The following is a 24,440-nucleotide window of genomic DNA, read 5'->3' on the forward strand; positions in this document are numbered from 1 at the left end:
ATGAATGCGGGCAACTGTCAACATAATATCTGCGAAAAAAAGCTTATTTCTTTGATTGAGTCCATGAAAAACACCCGGGTATTTCCGGCCCACTTTTTCGTCCGTATATATCCTGTTGCCTATATCCATAAACAGAAAGCGACGTAAACAGTGTTGTCTAAACGTTTCGCCCTATTTTCTATCTTTTGACCGGATTGGGACTCGACTACAAAAATGTCTGTTCATGAAAAAAAGTTATCGTAACATAAATAAATGGCAAACGTTCTCGGCCTTACTGACATTATCACAACAAAGCAAAACACGTTTGAAGGTGACGGGTTTGAGATGCGACTCTATCTGCAGGATAACGCATTTATCTTGAAAAAACCAAAAACAGAAGATGCCCCACAAAGAGATGTTTTTCAACACATCCAGTTATACAGAGAAAGTAGGCCCATTCAGGCAAATGTCACAGTGTGAGTTGAAACGACCACGGCAAACACTTATCGTTCTCTGCATGCACATTGGAGCAAACAAGATTCTTACATTTTTTTTCACAGTTTGAAGTATTTCTGAAAAGACACATCGCAATCGCCGCAAAAGGTATACATTTTAGATCAGGTATCTTCGTTTAAAATGTAGTCACCCTTGCGAGCGATATCAAATACAAATTCTGAGGTGGCAAAAGTGTAAGAGGATGGATGTAACATCCGCTTCTAGCAAACCAAAATCCGATTGAAGTAGAGAAGACAATAATTCAGGCTCACCTCGACGGCTCGGCAATCGGTTCAGGCGTCGTCGAGGGGAAATAACACAGTCACACGGCACGGCATCCACTGACCCCCAGTATCAGGCCTTGCTTTTTTTCTCTCCTCGCTCTCTCCTTCTCTCCCTCTCTTATATCACGACCATTATGCCCGGAGCCCGATGCTGAAAGCGCGGCGCAGCAGCGAGCACAGCCACACGGTCACGGAGAGAGCCACTCACGAAATGAGGCAGGGGGAGACAGGAGAGCGGATGACAGAGCGCGGGGAGAGATGATCGATTAGAAATGGTGGCTGGCACTAAAAAAGCGGCTGCGTGCAGTATATAGGTTGGCGGCACGGTCGCTTTTAAAGGTCCACGCACATCGGGGACCGAAAGGGGGGATTTGATATACCTCGTGTCGCTCGCCTGATTGAACTGTCAAGCTTGGGAAATACGTGGACCGTTGATTTTACTTGCACGTCTACATTATACGTTTGGTGAAGGTTTACCAAAATCACATCATCTTAGTAGTGATTTCCAGCTCAGATGTGTGTTTTGATGATGCCTGCCACAGTCACATTTTACCTCCAATATCGCATATCCCCAAATCATCTTCCCACGTTTGGAAGTGACCCACCTCCATTACTTCCACCGCGAAATTATGAGTAAACGTGTCGGAAACTTAATATTACCTTGGAAGAGTGTCGGTAAAATATGGCACAAGGGCTTATGTTGCGTACTTGACGCCGGAAAGGGCTGCTCGGAAAGCACGTGCACGTAAGAAAAAAAGTGCTGACTTCAGACTATCTACACACAATTCCAGCCCCACTTAATGTCACAATAATCAAGTGTTAACGATTTTCGACGCATATGAGCCTCCCCTTGTGGGTATTAAATTTGACAGAATACAATACAGGCACAGTTAATCAGCAGCAAGTTCGATCATAGTAGGATACAAGGACATTTTGGACCGCCCATGCAGAGATTAGAAGTGCAAGTAAATGCCAACATCTCTCGTGTGTTTGTACTTCCTGGACGACCTCTGATATATAGTTGTGGCGAGGACGTAACAATTCAAGGTGTTGGTGACCTTCCTTTAATGATGCAGGTAGACCCACCTACACGGCCGCGTGATTATCATGCGTTGTTGGCCAACGCTGGAATCAATTCGGCGGACGGTTGTCGCATTTTCGTGACGTCATCACCAAAATGGCGCTGGCCTGACTTCCCGGAAGCTACGACGAAGCTTCCACGAGTCGATACAGGTTTAACCTCGTGCCTACCGTCTGCCTTGTGTGGCACAGCGCACATCACAGCCATCCCCAGGTCAGTGTTGCTCCGTGTATTGCTGATTGAACACACTGTGCACGTGACTGGTGACGTCTTTGGTTGCAGCCGTGGGTGTGCGCGCGTTTGATTGCTTGATATGAAGGTATCGATCGATTGTGGTCTAGTCTCATGTTTGTGGTGTCAGAGTCCGTATTAATGAGGATCTTTACAATGCTGGTCCCAATTATGAGGGCGTGCATACTGACGAGGAAATTTTAGCTGCAGCGAGAAAAAGCCATCAGAAATCGATGGAAATGCAACTGTGTGTTCAGTTGAAACGCGGGCATCCGCATGCGACAGTGACAAAGCATGACCAAGGACACTGAACGCACTACGACACCGAAGACGTATAAATGCGACTGAACCGCAAAGAAAGTATGGGTTTCGATGTGGTGATGAATTGTAACTTTGTTGGCTGACAGGCAAACAATGCTCAGATAAAACGTCCCTTTATCACAAAGGTGACAGTTGTCATTGTCAAGAGTGTTCCTGAGGTAACTGCAATCAGCCGGAAGAAATGTATTTCGTTAATATAATGGAACTAGACCTTTTAGAAGATTGGACATTAATTTGTCTACATTTTATTCTACACGCTGCTTGGGAATCGTGTCTAGTTCTTTGCAATTCTGTATTTAGTTTGGAAGGTGATGTGTGCCAAATACCATGCATAACGTGTTACAAACATAATGATTCTTTTTTCTTGTATTGCGATTTAAAAGCAGAATTTAAATTTTTGGAAATTAGACAGAAGGGAAAATTAAACAGTACTTACGTTGTCTGCATTTAGATTACCAGGAATTGCAATTACGTCAAATAAAACATGGAAAATAAGTAAGCATCACTGTCAAGCCACACGTACCAAATAAAGTAATGTAAGTATTGTGTTCCATTGTCAAAGTTCATTTCAATTAGAGAGAGGAGGGATTTGACTAGCAATTGACGTGCCAGGAAATGTAACTGTCGCGATACAAAAACGTCATCAGGAGTATAGAAATAAATTATGAAGTGACAACCGACAAACATTTCCCAGAAATGTGCATTTCTAATTGGTGGTGGGTTTTTTTTTTCCAGGAACTGTACTTGGCTGCACCATCCCCACGGGAGCAATCCTCCGTTCCTGCAATTAGGCACAGCTTTAAGCTTTGTCAGAAGAGGGGGTGTTTTTCTTACGCAAGCGGCTTGCCGTCTGCTTCAGCGGGGATTTTAATGAGCGGAAACCAATCATCGACTCGCCAAGGATGGGTCTTTGATGGGGAGCGCGGCGATATACATTGTACTCGCTTGTAACCAACAATTAGGGGGCCTCCAGCTGCGCTGGCGTCGTCCAGAGAATGATGGATTTTTAATGTACCCGAGGTTAATCCTGTGTTCTTGAGCTCCATAATCTAACAGGCCTACTCTCCACATTTTTCATATTAACATAAACATAACTAAGAGGCATGTTTCTAAGCTACCTTGACCTATAAATGATAAACAGCTGAAAAAATGAAAAGGTTTATCAAACTCACAAAATATTGGAAACCGGCACTTGAAAATTTTAATTTATTTTTTTTTTTTTAAAAATTGAGACCCTAAAATAAAAATTCCATTATTTCCGGTTTCATCATTGGATATAGGCATAAGGCGTACAGACAAGTGCATTTTCTGTTATTGTTTTTACATGTCAGTAACTTTAAAACTTTCCTGTAGTGATCGTGTTCGGGCAAGCTCGGGGAGACTCGACCTTGTCCATAGGCGCCAAAATTTACGGTAGACGCAAGCGTAGTCAGAATATTGCGCTGCGCGATGCGCGTGATCGAAATTCGATAACAAGCAAGCCATACATAGGCAATTTTTGCTTTTCCGGTGTCACACTTACGACATGACTAATGCTGCTGTTTTCCTGTTCTTTTGCTCCCTTAAATTGCCAGACTAAATAACCTTCACCATGTCGAACACGGTAGGCCAAATTTCCCGCCTTTTTCTCCGTCACCGGAATAGGTCGGCAAACCGTGACGCGAAGGCCGCACCCGGCGAAATCAAAGCTGTTAGCGCAGGGGAGGGCGGCAAGGCCGTGCTGGCCCCAACAAATTGCAGTGGTAGCGAACAGCAAGCTGACCCTTTGGAAGAGGCGAGCAGCAACGAGGATACAGCGCCCCCTACCGCCCAACAGCTCCAGGAGGAGATCGAAAGCCAGAGGAAAATGCTCCATAGAGAATTTGACATGGAAAGGTCGGTGTATAGTTTGATACCCGTTTTTAAGACACTGGTTTATTGCTGAACTTTACTCATGTCATAATATTACCTAGGCTACTTTGTACTTCATGTTATGGAACATGAATGTGATTATTGGGGTCCATGAACTTGATGAATCTGGAGTTTGGGTCAGAAAGAGAAGAAGTCGACAGCTGATTTTAGAGTGTACATTCGATTTACGAGGGGGGCCATTTCTGAAACTGGACATTTGCCTTCTACTGCTGCAGCGACCTCACCTCCAGGCTGCTCCCGAGTCTAGAAACCGAGATTTAAAAATATAGGATTAGGCCAATCGACCACAAGCCCGTATCATATAATTTGGTTTGCGGTTGGGGTCTGGGACACAGGGTACCGCTTTTGTTCGTCAGCATCGAGTCATTCCCCGAATTTTGACAGGATGCACAAGGAGTTGCTCCACATCGAAGTGGAAAAGCTGCACATGGCCCGCGAGAACCAGCTGATGAACCGACAATTCATGGCCGTGCTGAAGGAGAGGCGGGCGCTAGACCGGGAGAGGAAGGAGATGATTGCCGCCGCGGTGGAAGTGTGGAGAGAACTGTCAGGTGATGGTGACTAATCGTGAAAGGGAGTTGCCCCCTCTACCGGGAGAGTAACGCACAGTCTCTCCTCGGAATTATCCGTGGATTGCGAAGTATTCCAACTGCTTTGTGAAAATAACTTTCTCTCTTGGTTTCCCCTTATTCAGTCTTGAACTGCACTGTGGGACAGTTGATGAACTGTGCATGACCATACGAAAATCCTCCTTGCATTGGTCTCCATTATTAATCTACACTCATGAGCTTTATTACCACAAGAATAAGTACATTCAGCAAAATCACTCGATACAAGCCCATTACGGACATAATATACTTAACATTTATCTCGAAAAGTCCTTTGAATTAAAAAAAAAGTCTTCCAGACATCTTCCGTGTTTTATCTATACCTTCTTATAGACCCTGTTGTGACCCAGTCAGGCACAGATGATTAATGGTTGATACAGGAGCTAAGTTAAGAATAATGTCGTGTGGTGACAGACGTGCTATCCAACGAGGCCAATACTCGACCACAACCGAATTACTTCTGGATAATTCCTTGCATGATACGGCAATATATCATCTTGGCACTCCTCCAAAGTCTTCACGGCTGACATCTATTGGTGACAGACCTATCCCATTGGGGATATACATTTGAAATCACAGAACTACCTTTTTTGGTGCTGAAGTATAACTGACAAGAGTTTAGCAGGTTAAGCTATAAAAACACTGTATTTGGGTTGCACTTCCGTGACGGCTTTTCCTCAAATTTTGTTTATATAAATTTTCTTGACACCGACACCCAACACACTTCAAAATTATGACAAGGATTTTTTAAAAGTATACTTTTTGCTTCAGCAGGAGATGAAAACTTTAAAGGCAAAAAAGTGCACAACTTGAACGAGGCCATCTCCAAGGCTCTCCACCAACCAGCGTCCGCCAGCAAGATCAAGGAGGAGGAGCCCCGCCTTATGAGGCGACTGCGCGCTTGCAAGACCGAGAGCGAGGTCCGCAAATTCCAGGCTGACCTGAAAAAGAAACAGGAGGCGCTGTTCCAGCTGCTACTGAAATCCGAGACCATGATCGCGACGGGGTCGTTCCACCAACCGAAGACCAAGGACCGCGGGGGCAAGGACGCCGCCGACACCCCGAGGACCGGCCCGCCTGTCCCGCCAAAGCCCGCGGTCAAAAGGTCCCGGTTGGGCGAAATCAGACTGGCGAGCAGTCGACCCGTTGGCGATCCGCCGCCGCGACCGCCCGACGACCAAGAGGCAGCAGCGAGCAACTTGCAGCCAATCATAGAGGAAGGCCTGAACGCACAACTGGCCAATGAGCGCCAGGAAGATGATCTACCGACCAATGATGAGCCGGAGCATGTGCCCACAAGGAACGTTCTGACGTGGAATTTGGACGTAATGGGGATCCAAGAAACATCAATATGAAAGAAATTTGAAAGCACGAAAGGCAATAATTGAAATCCTGTGCCCGTGGAGAAAGTGTGTGACCGAAATATTAAACCACACAAAATTTGGAAACTTCAAAAGCATGCTGCTAACCAGATACTGCACATGCGTAATAGCCGCGATTCTGTCACCTTTTCAAGGGGATTTGTCTTGATCAGTGTGTGAGGACCGAATTTCTTTATTTTATTAAACATCGGGAAAATGGTAGAGTTTTGCTAAGTTGCTTAGTTTATCCTCAGGGATCGATATATTTCTTTTCTTGTAGCCCCCATTAAACACAAGATAGCATATGGTACGCAAGCAAGCAGAACGCATGGCTTAGTGGCCCAGTAAAGTTAAAAATTAAATCCTTCATAACAAAATGATTCTTCTAAGCTGACTACTCACGCTCGTCCCCACTTGTGTTGAGTGAAAGCCTGTGTAACTATTAAGTCTCTACAATAGACTCATGCCCTGTAATGCACGACAGGTACCACGACTTATTGTAATCCCACCCCACTTCAAACACAGCACTCTGGAGAGTTGTTACTTCAAGAAGAAAATCGACCTCGTTCCCTGTCGTCGCCTGGCTACGGTTTCCCTTAGAGACAAGATCGGCGCGCGACGTATAGCTTTGAACATGCGGTCGTGAGCACACTTTTTGCGCAGCCACTGTTATAACAGATATCGGCCAGGCTAGATTGCGCCCCCTTGTAGTCTTTAATTTATGACAGAATGATGATGCCAGGCTGTGTAAAAAAAAATGTGTCGAGGACTGGTGTCATTTTTAGCATGTTTTCTGCTGGGTCACTTGTAATTAGTTGATCAATAAGCCTGATCGCACAGGCGTATGTTCTCACACGCATTCATTGCTCAATAGGCGTGAACTGTAACTTCAGAAAAAGAATACGGAAACTGGCTGGGAACCGTTTGCTAGTCGGGCATTCTGGTTCAGAAATCAATACCGGCAAAAATTGACTCGGAATTTTTTCCCCATCACCTGGAAACACATTCAAGGCTAAAGAGCCAGGGCTCCTTACCATTGCGAATTGAGGGGAGAAGTGCGTGATCAGGGAAACTCAAACCTATCTGGAAACTGTAGTCTGCCTTTCCCCAAAACTGATCCCCCCAAAATCGCTTGAAGAGCATCAATGCGTACAGGGCTTGGAAGAGCAGATACCCATCACAGACTTTTGTGAAGGAAGTACGTAACTTCTACGGATGTGCACAGCATTGTGGGTGGCTTGCCTCCCTGACAAATGCATCATACATTTAGTGCACACCTGTTACAGACGCACACGGAAGTGCAAACCCGTACTGAGTGCTCGAAAAAAAAAGTCTGTAATAAGCTACCTTTTCCAGCGCCCTATTAAAGGAGGTGGGAAAGTCAGCCTTGACGCAACCTTGCATTATTGACAATTTAATAACCTGGAATGGAGAAACCGCGACATCAATTTCTCCTTGTATCTCTCAGGGTTGCTTCCGAAACAGGCAGGTAGGCCTATGGGCTGCTTTTGGAATTTGGCGCGCGGTGACCCGATGAGGCCCCTATTACTATCATGCAGACAAAAATTGTCTGCAACCCTGGACACGAGCTCTATGTGCGTGCAACCTTTAGCACAACAACACCAAGCACTGTCGTGGAATAGTGCTTAAGGTCAGCATCTTTTCTTCTCAAGTTAGTTTTTTTCTGGCAACTGTTAGGCAGTGGGCTCTAGGCCTCAAGAAACACACTCGATTGACGGCCAATGGCACTTTAATAATTACACTTGGATGCAGTGAGTCAGGATTCCCGTCTAGTGCTGGGATGCGATCATAGCGCTTTAATTGCAGCCGCATGGTACCGATAACTACGTAAGATTAACAGTGGACCCTTCCCAGTCAACGCGTCACTTATCAGGAATTGAAAACGCCGATGCCTGCCCTTTAGTGTCACTGAGGACATCACAGACGTCACACTAACAACTAGGAACTTGGTCGTTTGCCACCGTTAGCAGAAATTTGGGCTCGCTGTACAGCCTACGCCTTCCTCGTGCAGATCGCTTTCAGAAGCTTCGGCTGGCGTTAGCACGTTCGCATCCGCAGAGCAGTTTTTACCTCTGTGGGGCTCTAGTAGTCAGTGACAAGACAGAAAAAAGATACTGGCGATCATTGCACCGATATTAGGCAGATTGATATGTAAATGACGCCCAGAGAATTGTGGTGATGAGTTTTCTCGATGGAGTGATTAATGATAGATCGGCATTAAATGAGACGTTGCCTCTTTTGCGGCTGGTGTGACTGTTGTGAAATGCAACATTGCAATGGTCCGATTGAGGCTGGAAACCTGATAACTGATTCAACCAATAGTTTCTAAGGAAGTTCAAAAGGGGCACGGAGATCGTATTTTACCGAGGTAAGTGTTATTCCACAGAGAACCGACATGTACTCCAGTTTTGAAATACAAGGGGGTCGGAGATAGGTACACACGGCGATATCAAGATGCATAGCTTTTTAAATGGAAATGTTGGTAGTGTATTCGCCCCAGCAAGCAGGATCATAAATGTGACCTGCTGGGACTAAATCACAAAGGTCCCCTAAGGGACTGTTCCGTGTAATTTGAAACCAAGGTCAAACAAAATAACACCACTCAAAAGGAAAAGATACCAGACTAATGAGGCTTGGCTTGTAAAAAATAATAATCGGTTTGGGTTTTGCCTCACTCTCCCCAAATTACTAAATATAAATCTTTTAACAAGGAGATTTTTTGATAATGAATGCAAGCAGTGTTTAAATCGATAGAGGTTTTCTCTGCAATGTTGTAGTGGTCAGTGCGAGGATAATTGGAGGAAAGTTGCTATTTGTTTTGAAGGAAACAAGTTCAGTAATTATGAAATTTCTCTTCACTTCGTCTCTCTGTCCATTCGGAGGCCCTGCTCCGGATTTGAGCTGCAGCTGAAACATTCGCTTAATTCTACATTGGCACTGTTCGAATACTAAATGTCACGATACATGTGAAACTCGAAGCACGTCCCAAACAATCTTCACCATATTCCGATGACGCAATACATAATGTGCACCTGGTACCCAACGTTGGGCAAAGAGATGCCCAGCGTTTTTAAATATAATTTCAACGTTTTTCCATGAACACAAGAAGATTTTCACTCCATCAGATACGGCAAAATTTCAATAAAAGATCTGCTATTGAGGAAGTGTTAAATATATGTGGATGAGCTTGCACGAGTGTAATCGTTCTTCACTGCCTGAGAAATACCATAAAATCATAAATGGTAGTCCATTGTATTTATTTATTCTAGTTTTGGAAGGGTCAATCCGCGGGCAAAATGTGTCATACCACGGCCGATGCATTATATCCTTCTTGTTCAATATTGGAATTTAAAAATATAATACAACTCATGCTTTGGATTTTCACGAAAACAAACCAAGTTATGAATTTTTGCCGTGCTGTTGCAAAGGCCTGTATACATCAATCGACAAAATTACTCCTTAATCCTGTAGTCTGGGAGGTATTGTACATAATTATAATACGGGTGGGTTGCAATAAGGCAGCTCCACGGGATATTTTATAATAAGCGGCTGGCTAGAGTTAATCAATACTGAACATGTGTCGTGGATTGGCACCACTACGGTTAACATTAACCACTGCTGCAGAAATTTCGCAGATTCTACTCAAAGTTGGTTCACTCTGCAGTCAAAGCTACAATAATTGAAAGCTATTTGCACTCAGTACAACGAACAACGACTCTGGAGGGCATCCACGAAAGAATGTAAACATAATTCTCAAAAATTCCGCAAAGACAGATTAAAGTAACTCTATGACCTACATTTTTCATGTGTTTAATGCTCTTGTATAATCATCCACTTTTGGTTAATTTTTGAAGTTGATTTGCGCTCTAAAAGGACAGCCAGGGTTTTGATCTCGTGCGTAGGCAGCAAGGGTAGAGTGCGACCACCGCTTTCTCTGCTGTCCCATAACCAATCTTTTTGAAACCCGGCATCCTCAAAGATGTCTGCATATACGTGTGACGTTTTGTGCTGCTTTGTGCCAAAAGGGCCTGTTGGGGTTATTTACAGAGGACATTTAGAATCGGTCCGTGTATTGAGCACAGTCGACGTTTTGGGCCTTAGTTTCTGTCTTGGGGAAATGGACAGTTTTGTTAGAGCCGGATGGGCAATTTTCATAAAACTTCAACCCAAATGCCCGCTAGACCTCAGAAGAAAACCCTCCGAAGGCTTCTCTTGATTGTAAAATGTAAAGCGAAAATGTCTGAAGGGAATACACTTGAGTCAAATTCTGCCCCTTTGGGGTTGATAGGGGACCATGCTCATACGTTGTGTCCCGCAATTCGCCTTGTTGGAGGGGCTCTTAAATTATAATTACACACGGTGACCGTCCATATTCAGAGGCAGCGACCGGTATGTGGTGTCTCTCGAGCACAGGTAACAGGAAGACGCGCACACCGATAGCAACATCCTCGAACATGGCGGGGAACAAGAAGAGCAAAGTCATCCGGATCCTGTCGGCCAAGGAGCGCAGCCTGTTCAACGCCATCAACAGCGAGGACGTGACGGCGGCCAGGCAGCTGGTGGAAGGGGAAGGGGTGGACATCAACGCGCAGGACGTATTCCAGCGGACGCCACTCATGCGCGCCTGCCTGCTGAGCGGTCAGGTCAGTTAAGTTTTCTTCGATGGGTATCGAATCACGGTTCTGTTAGTAAGTCCACTGCAAGAAACCGAGTTGAAGTGCACGGCAAAAGAAAGACAGGTGGTCGTAATTTTTTCCAAGCGGGTTCTTTCACACGTTCTGCGTGTACGCAAAGACCATACATCATGGAATAAATTCGTTATAGAGTAACGAAGTGTGACGTCACTGTGAACCAGAAAGTGCAGTGCAAACGAATGGAGTACGCGCGCGTGTTGGTTCACGCGCTGGTTCTCGCGCTAATGCCTTTTACACGCTAATTGTGCGCGTGACGTATTCACTTCGGTACTCAGCGTGCTCCGCGTCACACGCGCCATTGATCTCCATTAGAGAAATATGGAAGGGCTGCGTAGCACCGTGATCAGAATATTGACAAGAATATAAGATTAAATCAGTGCCCTGGAATATGTGACTGCTGAGCTTTTGGTAACTGAGTACTTTCTTCAGGGCTAGCAGAGAACTGAATAAAAGAAGGTACTCAGTTACCGAAAGCTCGGCAATCACATATTCCAGAGCACTGATTTTTTATTATCTGATCTCCATTATAGAGTACCGAGGTGTCTACGTCAGGCGTACAATTGTGTGTGTAAAGGCATTAGAGCGAGAATCAGCGCGTTAATTATCCAACACGCACACGTACTCCATTTGTTACACTTTCTAGATCACAGTGACGTCACACTTTGGTACTCTATAAGGGTACAGTCCACTAATTCAAGCCCTATTGAACACAGTGTAAAAATCAGCTCTGTTCAGGGCTCAATAACATGCACGCCAACATCCCTGAGATTTCTGAAACACAACTGAAATTCTTGTCTGTCACTAATCTTTCAACTCTTTTCAATTTTTTGTGGGTTAACCAATTACATTTCTAATAATTCCCACAAAACAAAATCACCCCCCAAAAAGTGATTTTTCCGAAGTTTGATTGCAGTCATTTTTCAAGTGGCAGACCTCAACCATTTTTCCAGGACCATTTTTCAACCGTAGTTTTTAGCCATTCTGCTCTCATATGAAAGCTCAAAGACCCAAGGAGTTGATACTAGCAAGGATTTACAAAATCTCACCATTTGGGGGGCCGAACAATCTCCTTTTTCCAAAGATACTGAGGAGGGGGGCACTTTTAATGCTAATGAGCTGGCCAGAAATTCTCACTGGAATTAGTGGTCTGCACCCATAAACGCGCGCTTACACGACGAGTACAAAAAAGCACGCCCTCTTTGTTGCGCTCGGAGCGGATTACTGACAACTTTTTTTGGTTTGCTTTTACAATATTTTACGCAGGAAGAGAGGCAGGCCATTGTGTCTCTGCTCCTCAAGAAAGGAGCAGACGTAAACCTCCGTGACAACCACGGCCGGACGGCGCTGATGGTAGTCTGCAAAGCAGGCCCGGAGGCCGTGCCGATCATGGAGATGGTTCTGAAGCGCCGGGCCGACCCTAAGCTCCAGGACGAAGAGGGCGATACCGCCCTGCTCCATGCCGTCAAGATAGACAACGCCGACGCGGCCCGGACCCTCGTCAGGCACGGCACGGCGGGCGTGGAGGCGAAGAACGCCGAGGGCGACACGGCACTCCTGTTGGCCGCCAAGCAGCAGAATGCCGAAATCTGCGACATCCTGGTGAAGGAGGGGCGCGCCGACCACTCCAACATACCCCTGTTCCTGAGGAAGTACCTGCCGGCCGAGTGCCGAGAGACCGACTTCACGAAGGAGAGGCACGATCGCTTTGAGGAGTACCGTAGGAACGCGCAGGACGTCCCCGTATCGCCTTACGATCAAGCCAAGGGTGAACCCGAAGCACGGAACGCAAAGTCAGAACCGGGTGAATCCGCCGAGAAACTAAGGGCGGCAGCAAAGACTGTACAAACTGCAAACGCCTTCGAAGAAGCGCTGAAGGTTGCTCGACAGGCGAAGGCAGCAGCACAGGCGAAGGCAAAGGCAGAGGCAGAGGTGAAAGCTGCCTCTACAGCACAGGCAAAGGCAGAAGCTCATGCACAAGCAACGGCTCAAGCGAAAGCCAGGGCCGAAGCACGGGCGAAAGAAAAGGCGCGGAAGGCAGCCGAGGAGCAGGCAAAAGAAGAGGCGCGGAAGAAAGCTGAAGCGCAAGCCCGAGAAAGAGAGGCGCGGGCAAAGGAGGAAGAAGCACGGAAGAGAGCCGAGGTTCAAGCAAAAGAAGAGGAAAAAAAGAAGGCACGAGAAACTCGAGAAGCCACGGCGGCTGATGGGCAAGAAAAGATAAAATCTGAGACGCCACTGCCAACATCACGTCCCCGTTCCAGACCGCCATCACAGCGACAACCGCCTCCTCCACCTGCCGACCGAAACGCGGACGGCACGCAGCCGCCGGCCCCGGCCAAGAAGTCCAACTGGGTTGCCGTCCCGAGAACGGGTCTCGCGGAGCTCCAGCCTGCGGCCCCTCCCCCGAGCAACAGGTCCAAGCGGAGCAAGGAGCAGTTGAAGACGTACAAGACCAAGTCCGGCCGGACGATCTACCCTAACGCACCGCACGACAAGGACTACGACAACATATCGGCCATTAGGGACGGGCTTCAACCGGCTCCCAAGCGAAAGAGCAAAGGGAAGAAAGGGCCTCTGCTACCGGCAGTTGCTGAAGCTGCTGTCCGAAAACGGCCAGTTATATCAACTACATAAAACATGTAGCATTCAGTTTCTCAGTGCTATAAACGACTGTGCTAAAATGCTTGCCACCAAATTTGCTTCACAAATGGATATAGCTTTTGTAGACGACGCACTGCAACATGTTCCGTCGTAGTCGTTGTTCGAGTCTTTTTATGGATCAAATGTTGTAAATAGGCCTATTATCCATCTATCCAACTAACTGGATGAGCTGGACAGTGATTAATGGTCTGGAACGTTTAACAATCGTCATAAAGAACAAAATGTTGCGTTAGAGTAATGAAACTTATATCAGACACGGCATGTGATTATTTCTTCTGCAGCTAGAATAAAACCAAAGATATGCGACAATTTCCGTGCAATGCATGCAAAGAACGCCTCACATTATAGAATCTGATGTTAGTAAAGTCTGCATGGACGATCAAGAACGTTATAATATGGTTCTAAAAATACACGTTTATGCCAATCGCAGTCAGGCATTTAAATAAAATGCACATACCTAACTGTCGGAAATAAGATGGGAACGGCTGTTGCATTACGTTGCCCAACAGAGAAATGTGTTTTTGTTACCGTAGATTCATAAGACATTAACATGGACACGATATTGCAAAAGAGGAAACATCTCCATCATTAAACGACGTTGATGCAAGATGCCTTGCTCGACGAATGGCAGCTTGACACGTGCAGAGAAGTCCTTTAATGATAGGCAGACAACGACCGAAACAAGCCGTCGAACAAACAACACAAGTTTCATACGGGCCTGTTGCATATTATTCAGGAGTCATGCATGCCCATAGACGCACAAACACAACACTTCGGCAGCGTCATAATAAAAAAAAAGACGAAACTGAAGAGGAAATGTTCCAGCATGGTGAAACTGACGGAGACAAAGACTACGTCGAGGGGAACCCTTATTAATCGAAATTAAAATCGATAAAACGTCGACGGCGTCCTTGTTGACTGCCTGTGGGCTGTTGTTGACAGCGCTACAGTTACTCGAAGCTAGGTCGACGTCTGCGAAATCTGGTGGCACATGGCAACGGTGGTGGGCCCAAGCCGTCGCCTTGACAACTCCGAAGCCGTTACCGTGACTGCGTCACGCCGGGCCTTTTGACAACAATGTACTGTGATTGGTCTTCGGTCAACAAACCAGTTGCCTTTGTTTTTTCAGCGGCACAGAATGACCTTACCTTGATGAAAATTTTTATGATGCCGAATCGACAGTAACTATGAACGTGGGTCAGGATTGTACGCCAAGTCGGAACATCTGCCTGTCAAAAGGCCTTTTGATGTGATATTTTTGACCAAAATGCACCTTTTTTAACAGAAATGTTAACTTGACTACAGGTTTGGTCAACAGTGTCAATCAGCCGATAAAGGAGATTTTTTTTCCATTATTTTTCAACTTGGAGTACAACAAGCAAAAAGATTCGAAAGAAGATCTTATTGGAAAATCGACCCGACTTCCTTCAAAGAAAATATATTTCATTCGATGACAGTAACAGGCATGTGAATAATTTCCAAACCATTGGAAATTTGACAGAATACGAGCAATTACTGTGAAGACAGATTTTTTTTCATACGATGTACATAAAGATACAAAAATGTCCCATTGGGGTGCACCTGCCCCTGATCATCGGCACTACAGTAATAATACTGGGGCAGCAGAGTCGAGTCGAGTTTGCAAACTCGCGGCAAATTGTAACTCATTTCTGTATACTACCGCTGTCACACTGAGACACCCATGCCTGTTTTACATACAAAGTGTGGACATTCCTTTGTTCTCCTGTGGTTAATGAAACTTGAGGAAAAATACTCCTTTTTTCTCCAATTAGGATGACTCCTTTGAGCTAACTGGATTTTTGATGATGACTTCCTGGACTGTTCCTCTTCATTTTGCCACGGATACCCTTGATCCCAAAATGCCTCTGAAACTGTTTTTCAGAGAGGGGAAATCCACACAACGCCATCGCACCCTACATTATGTGGACTTCTTTTGTGCAGAGGTCCAAACATTTGAAGCAAGATATGGGACGGCGAGAACCCCCCCCGCCGTTGTGTTGGTCATTGTTTAATTGGAATCTTAGGAAATCTTTACAGGCTTCTGGGGGATGTGTTCGGTAATAGTCTAGAGCGTGTATAGGAGATTGGATGGGTAAGGGGGGGTACCCCTCTGTCCCATGTCTTGCCTGGTATAGGTCCCCACTACAGTATGCCACGCCTGCACACCTGTACACACAGGGATCCATGGTGCTCATATACTTATGTAATACTGTCAAAGACAGACGCCGTAGAATACATGTACCTTAAATGAGCCATGGCGACACAAGTGTATGCTGTGATTTAAACTTACACAACCCAGCGCGTCAACCTCCCCAAACTTGCTCTTTCACAAGTAGGTAACTGATTTTTTTTTACGCTTCCCCCAATCTTAACGCAGGCCAAAGGCCTTGACCAGACCGTAACGCAGACCAAAGGCCTTGTGTCAGGCAGGAAGGCGGCGTTTTTCTTCCCCAATGTTCTTGGTGGTCAAGGAAGATTATTCACTGTAGTCATGGAGACCTTTTCCTGCCTCCGTGCTGTTGTCAAGTATTTACGAAGTGCTCCCAAGCTCGACACAAATCAACGAGGGGTCATTTGGGTCTCGAGGGAGGTCATAATGGCTGTTCACAGGAAATGTGACAAATTGGCGTTCCTTTGTCACTGCTCACGCCGCCGTGTTCCCTGTCAGTGTCAGGTGATCAGTGTCTGACTCGTGATAGACACAATACACTGCAACACCGTCACAGATGACATAGGAGTAATTTTTTTTTTTGTTGGGCACATGTACGCACCGACTCCATACAGGCTGAAAGATAAAATACCCTTATTGCAGCTTCCTATTAAATAAGTCCCTTCCCTGGGGCTTATTTCACACAGACGATAAACAGTGATATCGCTAAGCACAAAAAACTTGCTCAGCAAAACTCGGCTGCCACCGAATTCACAATGCCATTCACTGTGCATGTTTTTTTATTTTTTTGACTGGCTCCCGGCTGCTCTCTGCTTAGTAAACAAACTTCCAAGCAGAATTCTCCACTTAGCCACCCCTTGAAATAGGGCTAAGGTGAAACCCTTCTCATGGAAGCAATTTCACTCTCAGAAAAACATTCTCAAATCTGGAGTTCCGGGACATGAAAAAAATCCAGTCATGGGTACACCTTCACATCTTCCCATAGCAACAATCCTTTATTGATACATTGAGACTATACACAAATCAATTAGCGAGCTAATTCTCAACTAAGAATAAAGAGTACTGATGTTTTAATATGAACTTGATATTCAAGGAAGACATCAGAAGCTCTGTATCATTCACATTGGTGTCTATACATGGATCAAACTGTGTATCCATGATTGTGGACGAGCATACACAGGCCAACCACAGCACAATCTAATCTTCAGATCAAAACTGTCCATTGAGAAAATCAGATTGAGAGAAGTAAAAACCAGTCTTGAAAAATGCCCAATCTCTCTGTTTTTTGGTATAAAAACTGAAAAATGCACTGTATTTGCCATGGGAAGGGCGGTCACAGATAGCACGAAATTTATCCACAGAGCATCCACCGGGCACAGTCTGTTTATTTTGTATTATTACTTATAAATTTGGAGTTATTTTGTTGAGTTTGACTTCTTGGGTTTCCCGAAGAAGCTGGCGATGTCCCTCATACCCGACTTGTCGACTTTGCTGAGAGCTTTCTGTGCCGCTGTCAGCTTGGGCTGAAACAAATCAAAAATGCCCAGAAATTTGTTTGGTGATTCACAGTAAGAAAGGTCATTGGCCTTAAAAGTGGGCGTGAATGCAAGAGCAGACCGTGAGCCAGCATCCTGGGGGAGAGAAAGTACTTTTTGCCCCTTTTTTATCCTTTTGGTACAAAATGGTCACCACAGACTTCACTAGTCAAAGCGTGGTTGCTGTGGAGGGGAAAATTTGAATACAATTCTGAACGGTGTCGGCAAAATTCAGAAGCCAAGATGTCCACCTCGACATCCTTCAACCTACGGTGGATAACACAAATGTAACAATGAACATGCAGATACAAAGCTGAACAGTCTCTAACCCCTTGAACAAAAAAATATCTGTAAATAGATTTTAAACAACCGCCTTGACCTTTGACCTCCAAGCCCGCTCTACACTGCTTTGCGAAATCTGTTTCGACAAAGAAATGGTTGGGATGCACCTGCTCCGACAAAATTCCACAAAATATTGGCCCCTGACTTGACTTGAAAACCAAAACCAACTTTAGTTTTTTCACTACTCGATTGAAAAGAAAGGCACGAGCAAATTGTTACTAAAGTGGAATTAAAAGATTCCTTTGAATGTACCTGCTATTTGGGAACTATATTCATTCATTCTGCACCAATGTAATCCTACCTTCGGTCTTTTAACCCAAGGAAATTAATTTTTTTTTCTTAATATTACCCTTCAAAGCAACAATATCCATCCTCATAACACAGACAAAAAGATCACTGACCCAAACATCCACACACGCCTAGTTTATCTGTCATAAAACTGCATCTACCTTTCCTAGGTCCAACTAACCTTTGACTTCTCAGAAGTCGTTGCATTGCCATTAAAGTTCTTGCTGTAATCTTCCTCTGGTTCACCATTTGCGGTAGACAACCTCGCTTTCTGCAAGGGAGGACAAAAAAAACAAGACAAACAATGCTCTTGAAACTTGAGACCTTCGGGTTATTTAAAGGAGATTCCACGACAAATTGACTGCTCCCTACCTTGGCAGGAGGTTCTGATGAAGGCGTGTCCGGCTCAGCCGTCTTCTTGTCTGTGACTTCTTTAATTCTGTGACACAGCAAATCAATATGTTCCTTGAATCGATCTACACATGCACAAACCCTTGGCCCATTTGCTAAACTCATTATATTGGGTAATTCCAGCAATAAGGGGTCCAAAAATGTGACCTTTTTGTATCCCTGTTACATCTAACCTTTGTTATTTGACTCGGAAATATCACCGGAATTGATTTCAAGCTATTACTATTTGTTCTGCAGGTAATTTGCATTAATTCATCACTCTTGGGAATTACAAAATATGTTCTGAACTTACAAAATCACGTCAGATGTGACAGGGACACGAAAAAACTGGACCCCTAATTTCTGGAATTACCCATATAGGACACAAGTGCCAAAATGTGAGACCTTTCCAGGCTGAATTGTTTGATGGTTCACAAATATTGACTGCTTTTAAGCGCTGCAGTAAAATGTGATCCGTGCAGAGTCAGATTGGATAGGGTTTCTCTCCTCGCCTTCCATCTCTGGGGGCTTGGGTTTGAATCCGGCTCTGTTCACGGATTGGATTTTCGAGTCCATGGGTTTTCCCTGAAACATTTATCCGGGGTTTTCCTCCCACCTCCAAAACTGAACAATTCTTTAATGTCTTCTTCACTCATCATCATCCTGTATTTAATTGGCTCTAAATGGGCTGTTGGATGAACAGATATAAATAAATAAAATTCATTTTCCGGAGGTGAAGCAATTTTTCCCAAAGAAATGAACTCCTGTGCTCATTAGTCAAACAATGCCAATTTATGTACCACACACCTAATACATGACAGGAAAACGTTCCACAACTTTCTACTGCCCTTCAAACCTTCAAAAATTTTATTAGTCTGTGGAAAGTTAACTTTCTGTCACACTGCATGCCTCACATTTGTGACTTTTGCTACAAGTACACGGCATGACTTACCCCAAATGACCAAATAGCTGTTTACTGAGGTCGGATGTGACGTAGTCAGAGATCATGCTGGCTGCATACCTGAGGTAGTCCTCTGTCAGAGCATAAAAGAGGAAGGTGGCAATTAGGAAAAGGTGCCTGGAAAAGATTTCCTGAGAGTGAATTAAAAATGACGTCCATCCACCACAGGTTGTGGGCAATGTGATTTCATCTGCCATTGGTTGATATGCAGACTGCATTTCTGCAGTGTGCGTGTGTTCATTTCAGTTTGTTCCCATCTTTAAAATTGAACATTTCAAAACCGTCTTACCTCTGCAGGATTCATACAGTGAAGAATCGAGCAGAGGCTATTTATCAACCATTGGTAAATATTTCCTTGGTGACCTCTGCATAAAAAACATCCTGGGGACCAGGTAACATCGACCCGTGGTTGGCAAATGCTCGTCGCTCCAACTTTCCCCCGTCTCGTAAGCCACGCCATCTTGGCAGCTTTACAGGAATCCTTCAACACAGTGCCGTCAACAAACTCAAATATTAATGCTGTTCTTTCTTTCACACCTTTGGTGGCATTGTTGCCTTTACTGCTCCTGACAAATGTGGCAGCGTGTGCTCCTGATGTCACATGGACTTCCTTCTCCTCCAGTTTCCCTGCTAACCTCTCCGTCTTGGCTTTCAACCAGTCTAGAGTCTTGTCGCGGTCGAAACGGTACGCTTGCACATCTGAGGCACCTGAGAATGACAGGTTTGGAGTCCACGTAACAATTACAGCACTGACAACAGATGAAACCCAACAAATCGAACCCAAAAAGCTCGAACGAACAAAAGGATTAACAACAAGCAAACCAACCGACAAAAGCAAAGGAACCTGACCTCTGACACTGGATATGCAGTGCAGGTCGGACACCCCTGAGCACCTGACTAGTCTGTGGCATTGTGGGTAATCTACATCATCCAAGATCTGGTCCAGCGTCATGTACTTCCCTCTCTGATATTCAAAGAAAACAAACATTCGTACGTGTCACATTGTTGACCCTCAGACAGGTTCATGAACCTTCCTGTGCTAAATCCACCACTGTGCTGATTGGAGCCAATGGCATGTTCGTTATGCTGTAACTTTCAAAGGGCATCAAGCTCTTGTCAGTGAAAATAAAAAGCAGCAGTGACTTAGTTTTACCTTCCTCAATCCTACAAGTTTACTGCTGAATTTTGAAGAATCTGGAGAGGCTGAGGTTAATGGTAAAAAGTAACATAAGGATACAGGCTACACAAGAAATCTTTTCTTAATAGGTAAAGTATGATCCAAAATGTACAATACCCTAATGGAATAGCGGGGATTTACAAAATGGCGTGCTCCCAATGTTCACTCTGAGAAGTCTCTTGAAATCGGTACTGTATGATGAATCTCTCTTTTTGGTCTATTCATGTTGCATATGTATTTATTCAATAGCGACTTGTCTAGTGTGTCCCTAAATCTGTTTTGAAAAAAAAAAGGATTTTTTTCAGATTTCAACTCACGCTGTCTGCCTTCTCAAGGTATGGCAGGATGAGAAACAGAGGATCTATTACAGTGGCCATCATGAGAGATCCATCTAGGAAAGAAAACAAACCATTCAAACTCATTCCAACTTTGTTAATTATCTTTACAATCAGCATTATTTCTATTAGTGTTCCAAACCGTTAGGGACATCGGTATCAATTTTTGGGGGGTTTCATGGGTTGAAATACAAAATGATCATTCGCTTAAGGAAACTGGACGGCAGGCCAACAATGCAGAAACTTGTTACTCAAAAGGATTCATGACCCATTTGTTTGTGTTACCAGTGACCTTTTAACAGCTCCTCTATGGCACTCCCTTTTCCAGGCTAGGGGCATGTTCAATAAACACAATCCGTACTTCAGTTTTGGCATAACCAGTGTACCTTTGTTACTAGTGGTATGCAAACCTATACAAAGCACTGTGAAATTGAACGTGCCCTCGTTTGGGCCATTAGGGGAATGTAGTCTACATGCAGGGAAGTCCCTTGACAGTGCGCTTAGCTGTACTGGCATCAGTGACAGGGCAGCCAGTTTAGTCAATGCACCTGTACTGACCAGTGAACAACCTCTGCTCTGTGCTCGTGCTATGATCCACTGCCAAGCTGTGGACTTCACACTGCCAGAAATCACCTTTTCTTCCGTCACTGAAGAAAAAGGGACCGATGAACCGACTGATGACGAACGTTCACAAGCAAGGCTGGTGTTTTGCTTAGTTTTACTGAACGTACGAGCACTCAGCACGCAAATCTGGAGCACTCAGATGGGTCCAGGCAATGATCCCTGGACAGTGGCACACCCAGGAGTTGTCGTGGGGTTGGGAGGTTGAGGGCTCGGAGTGAAAATTACCCTCTAAACTATTCATGATGCTTAAGCCCTCCCACACCAACAATGCACGTGTACCGCTGTATCACAGCCAGCAGTTTAAGATGAAGTTGCATATTGTGTTTCTATTCTTTAGAAAGTCAAGAAAAAAAATCCCTGGGGGAGGGGGGCTCAAACCAGCCCTGTAGATGCACCACTGTTCCTAGACTTCAAAGACCGCGAACCTGTTGACATATTGCACAAATGACTGACCTTCTTGGACGGTGTCGTTGATGAACCAGGATCTGTGCTTCTCCTTGAAGGACTGCAGCTCATGCACTGTGCTGTCGTCGCTGCTGAACAGGAACATGGCTGCTTTGTCTACGAGGAAACAAATCCGCAGTGATGTTGAGGAAAAAAATCTTGCAGAAAAAAGAACCGAAATTACCAAACATACACTGATGACAATGACAGAAATATTTGGATGACGATGTAAAACTGAGACCATCTTTAATTTTTTTCATGAAAAATTGGAATATGCATTTAATACTTTCCCTTACTAGGACACAAGTAAATACTACTGACATTTCAAGCGCACCTTTTAACAATGCTGCACCAACTGTAGCATCGGTCCCAACTATAGTTGGGCCCATCCCAACTAAAGTTGAATTGGCCCAACTACAGCAGAGAGGTCCTTGGATGATGAGACATTTCCCACAGACACTGGTCAACAATAGTTGGGCCAGCCCGACTACAGCACTACAGTTGAGACTGTCCCAACTATACTTGGGACTTATGCTAAAGTTGGGACGTAATAGAATTCAGACCTAGCACACTTCAGAGTTTTCTCCACCCATAAATCATCCCAAGTCATAAATAATGAAAAGAAAGGGACATATCATGTAATTTAATGTAAAATTGGATTTGAAATAGGCTTGCTAAAGAATAACATTGCAATTTCTTATTTTGTTGGGGAAGGGCAAATGGGAAAACAACGTAGAACTAGGTCTATGTGATTGTGAGCACAGATCAAGAATAGGTAAGAGTTCCACATAGGGACATCACTTATTTTCCCTTGCAGTGGTCATGGTGTTTTATCGGAAAGTGATAACATGCCTCCCAAAAAGTCAAATTCAGCAGGAAAAATATTGAAGCATTTACTTAGAAAACAATTTTTCAGACCAGTCTCACAGGGTTTGTACACAGGGTGTCAAGCAATCAAGCGCAAAGCATGTCGTGTGACATCTGGATAGGGAACTCTTTCCTGAGAACTGAACTCAGGATTAAACATTCCTTAGGCCATGAGAATGAAAGGTTTAGATTTGCGTCCGGAACATTTTGGAAAAATATGAGGCTTTTTTTCATGATTCATTATTTTTCGTATATGACGGTGTGTGGAGCGCAGAGTGGCCAAGTGCGATGAATATGTAAAGTATGTAGTAAGAATTTACAACAGATCAACAGCAACATGCAATATACTGCATTCCCTGGTACTTGACACTGCTAAATTCTCCCTGCATTCAACTGAGCTTAATGCATATTCAATTCAATAATTGGCATGCCAGCCGCAAGCAGCCACAACCTCACCTTCCATATAAGGCGAATGAGGTCATCAAGTTGTCAAACAGAACAAGTTTTGATTGGATGCAGCATTCTGTATACTCGCGGCCAGCCAGCCAAGGCAAGTCGACACGCAACATTAACGGGATTGCTTGTTCATGTATGTATGTACATGAACAGTAATGTCCGTGCTCGGTTGATACTTACATATGTTCATGTATTCCCCGGCCGGGCCAGGGCTTTACGCGTATGCATATTACAGTCTTACAGAATTCGATTGTTCGTGTAGTAGGTAGGCATGGTAGGTATCCGTAGATATACGCATTTTGGACCCTTTTACTGCTGTATGATTTAGGATTTGAAATGGATTTTTTATTCCTGCATTTTTCTGAAAATAATGTTTGTTTTTTTTTAAATAATGAACTTTTACGGTGGGGTGTTTTAGACCAAGCGGGCGGTGGACGCAAATCTAAAACTTTCATTCTTCTGGCCTTATAAAAATATCTACATTTAGTACATAAACACGTCATGCAATGATCATGCATGTATTTACCTGTTTTTGGATGTTTCAGTTTGACAAATGCCACATCTTGTTCTTCACTGTTGCTATCACTCACGACGCTCTCTGTGTACAAACAAAACACACATTCATTTTAACCTAGGCCTACGATCTGATCATACCTACAATAACACAGTAACAATACATACCACTTGCCAGTGCCAGTACAACAGTAGGCCGGATCGATGGTCTGATGGTAAGCCTAACATTATTTTTTACTCACAGCTAGCTAGGCCAGGATACAACCAAACAAAACTGATGATTAAACTCACCCGGAGCAAGGAAAACCCACTGGCTTTGATCCTTTTTGGTGTGTTTTGTCATCTTCTGGCTGCTGTCCTCCCTTTTCGGCATTACTTTTCCTCTGTCTCTTAATCGCATTATCAAATAGCATGCAGCACAACCTACCTAGTAACAACACGCATAGCGTATCAATGTCGTGCATGTGTACGTGTTTAGGCCTATGTCACGATCATGAACTTTGACACAAAGCGCGCGAAATTTACAAAATATCCTCGAAATATTTATAAACTTCATACTTATATACCAATACACTGTATTTGTAATTTTTTAATTTGAAAGTCATAACATGATATTATTAATGTATATTACATTAATTTAGCCCTTTACTTGCTACTCGAGCATATTTAAGAA

General features: G+C 44.4%; 4 protein-coding genes across 7 annotated transcripts in view; 2 read left to right on the top strand and 2 right to left on the bottom strand.

Moving 5' to 3' along the window:
* LOC110988097 (uncharacterized) overlaps window positions 1–1,030 on the bottom strand; it is a 46,905-nt gene extending 45,875 nt beyond the window's left edge. For 2 of the 3 annotated variants that reach the window (XM_022251342.2, XM_087145637.1), the window contains exon 1: window positions 747–1,030. The gene's annotated coding sequence lies outside the window, so the exon portion shown is untranslated. The remainder of the gene's footprint in view (window positions 1–746) is intronic. The other variant, XM_087145636.1, reaches the window with a different exon arrangement.
* A 2,839-nt stretch (window positions 1,031–3,869) lies between these two features.
* Window positions 3,870–6,660, top strand: LOC110988104 (uncharacterized). Its single transcript, XM_022251355.2, has 3 exons — window positions 3,870–4,266; window positions 4,687–4,853; window positions 5,685–6,660. Exons 1-3 carry the CDS (start codon window positions 3,983–3,985, stop codon window positions 6,263–6,265), a joined length of 1,032 nt encoding a protein of 343 aa, XP_022107047.2. The 5' UTR covers window positions 3,870–3,982; the 3' UTR covers window positions 6,266–6,660.
* An 89-nt stretch (window positions 6,661–6,749) lies between these two features.
* On the top strand, window positions 6,750–14,280 carry LOC110988090 (uncharacterized). Of its 2 annotated transcripts, XM_022251333.2 has the most exons (3): window positions 6,750–8,660; window positions 10,706–10,935; window positions 12,250–14,280. In XM_022251333.2, the coding sequence occupies exons 2-3, from the start codon at window positions 10,747–10,749 to the stop codon at window positions 13,615–13,617; spliced, it is 1,557 nt and encodes a 518-aa protein (XP_022107025.1). In that variant the 5' UTR covers window positions 6,750–8,660; window positions 10,706–10,746; the 3' UTR covers window positions 13,618–14,280. The 2 variants fall into 2 exon arrangements, with proteins under 2 accessions (XP_022107025.1, XP_087002131.1); XM_087146005.1 differs by lacking the exon at window positions 6,750–8,660 and having other exon boundaries at window positions 10,235–10,935.
* A 2,523-nt stretch (window positions 14,281–16,803) lies between these two features.
* rnaseh2b (ribonuclease H2 subunit B) lies at window positions 16,804–24,254 on the bottom strand. Its single transcript, XM_022251332.2, has 10 exons — window positions 24,059–24,254; window positions 23,781–23,852; window positions 21,941–22,048; window positions 20,846–20,919; window positions 20,201–20,315; window positions 19,889–20,059; window positions 19,343–19,424; window positions 18,373–18,439; window positions 18,182–18,271; window positions 16,804–17,358 (listed from the first exon to the last, which is right to left on the bottom strand). Exons 1-10 carry the CDS (start codon window positions 24,165–24,167, stop codon window positions 17,251–17,253), a joined length of 996 nt encoding a protein of 331 aa, XP_022107024.1. The 5' UTR covers window positions 24,168–24,254; the 3' UTR covers window positions 16,804–17,250.
* Window positions 24,255–24,440: the final 186 nt, after the last annotated feature.

Source organism: Acanthaster planci, linkage group LG14 (genome assembly GCF_054643075.1).
Source record: "Acanthaster planci isolate LZ-2023a linkage group LG14, COTS_SCS, whole genome shotgun sequence".
NCBI classification, from domain to species: Eukaryota; Metazoa; Echinodermata; class Asteroidea; order Valvatida; family Acanthasteridae; genus Acanthaster; species Acanthaster planci.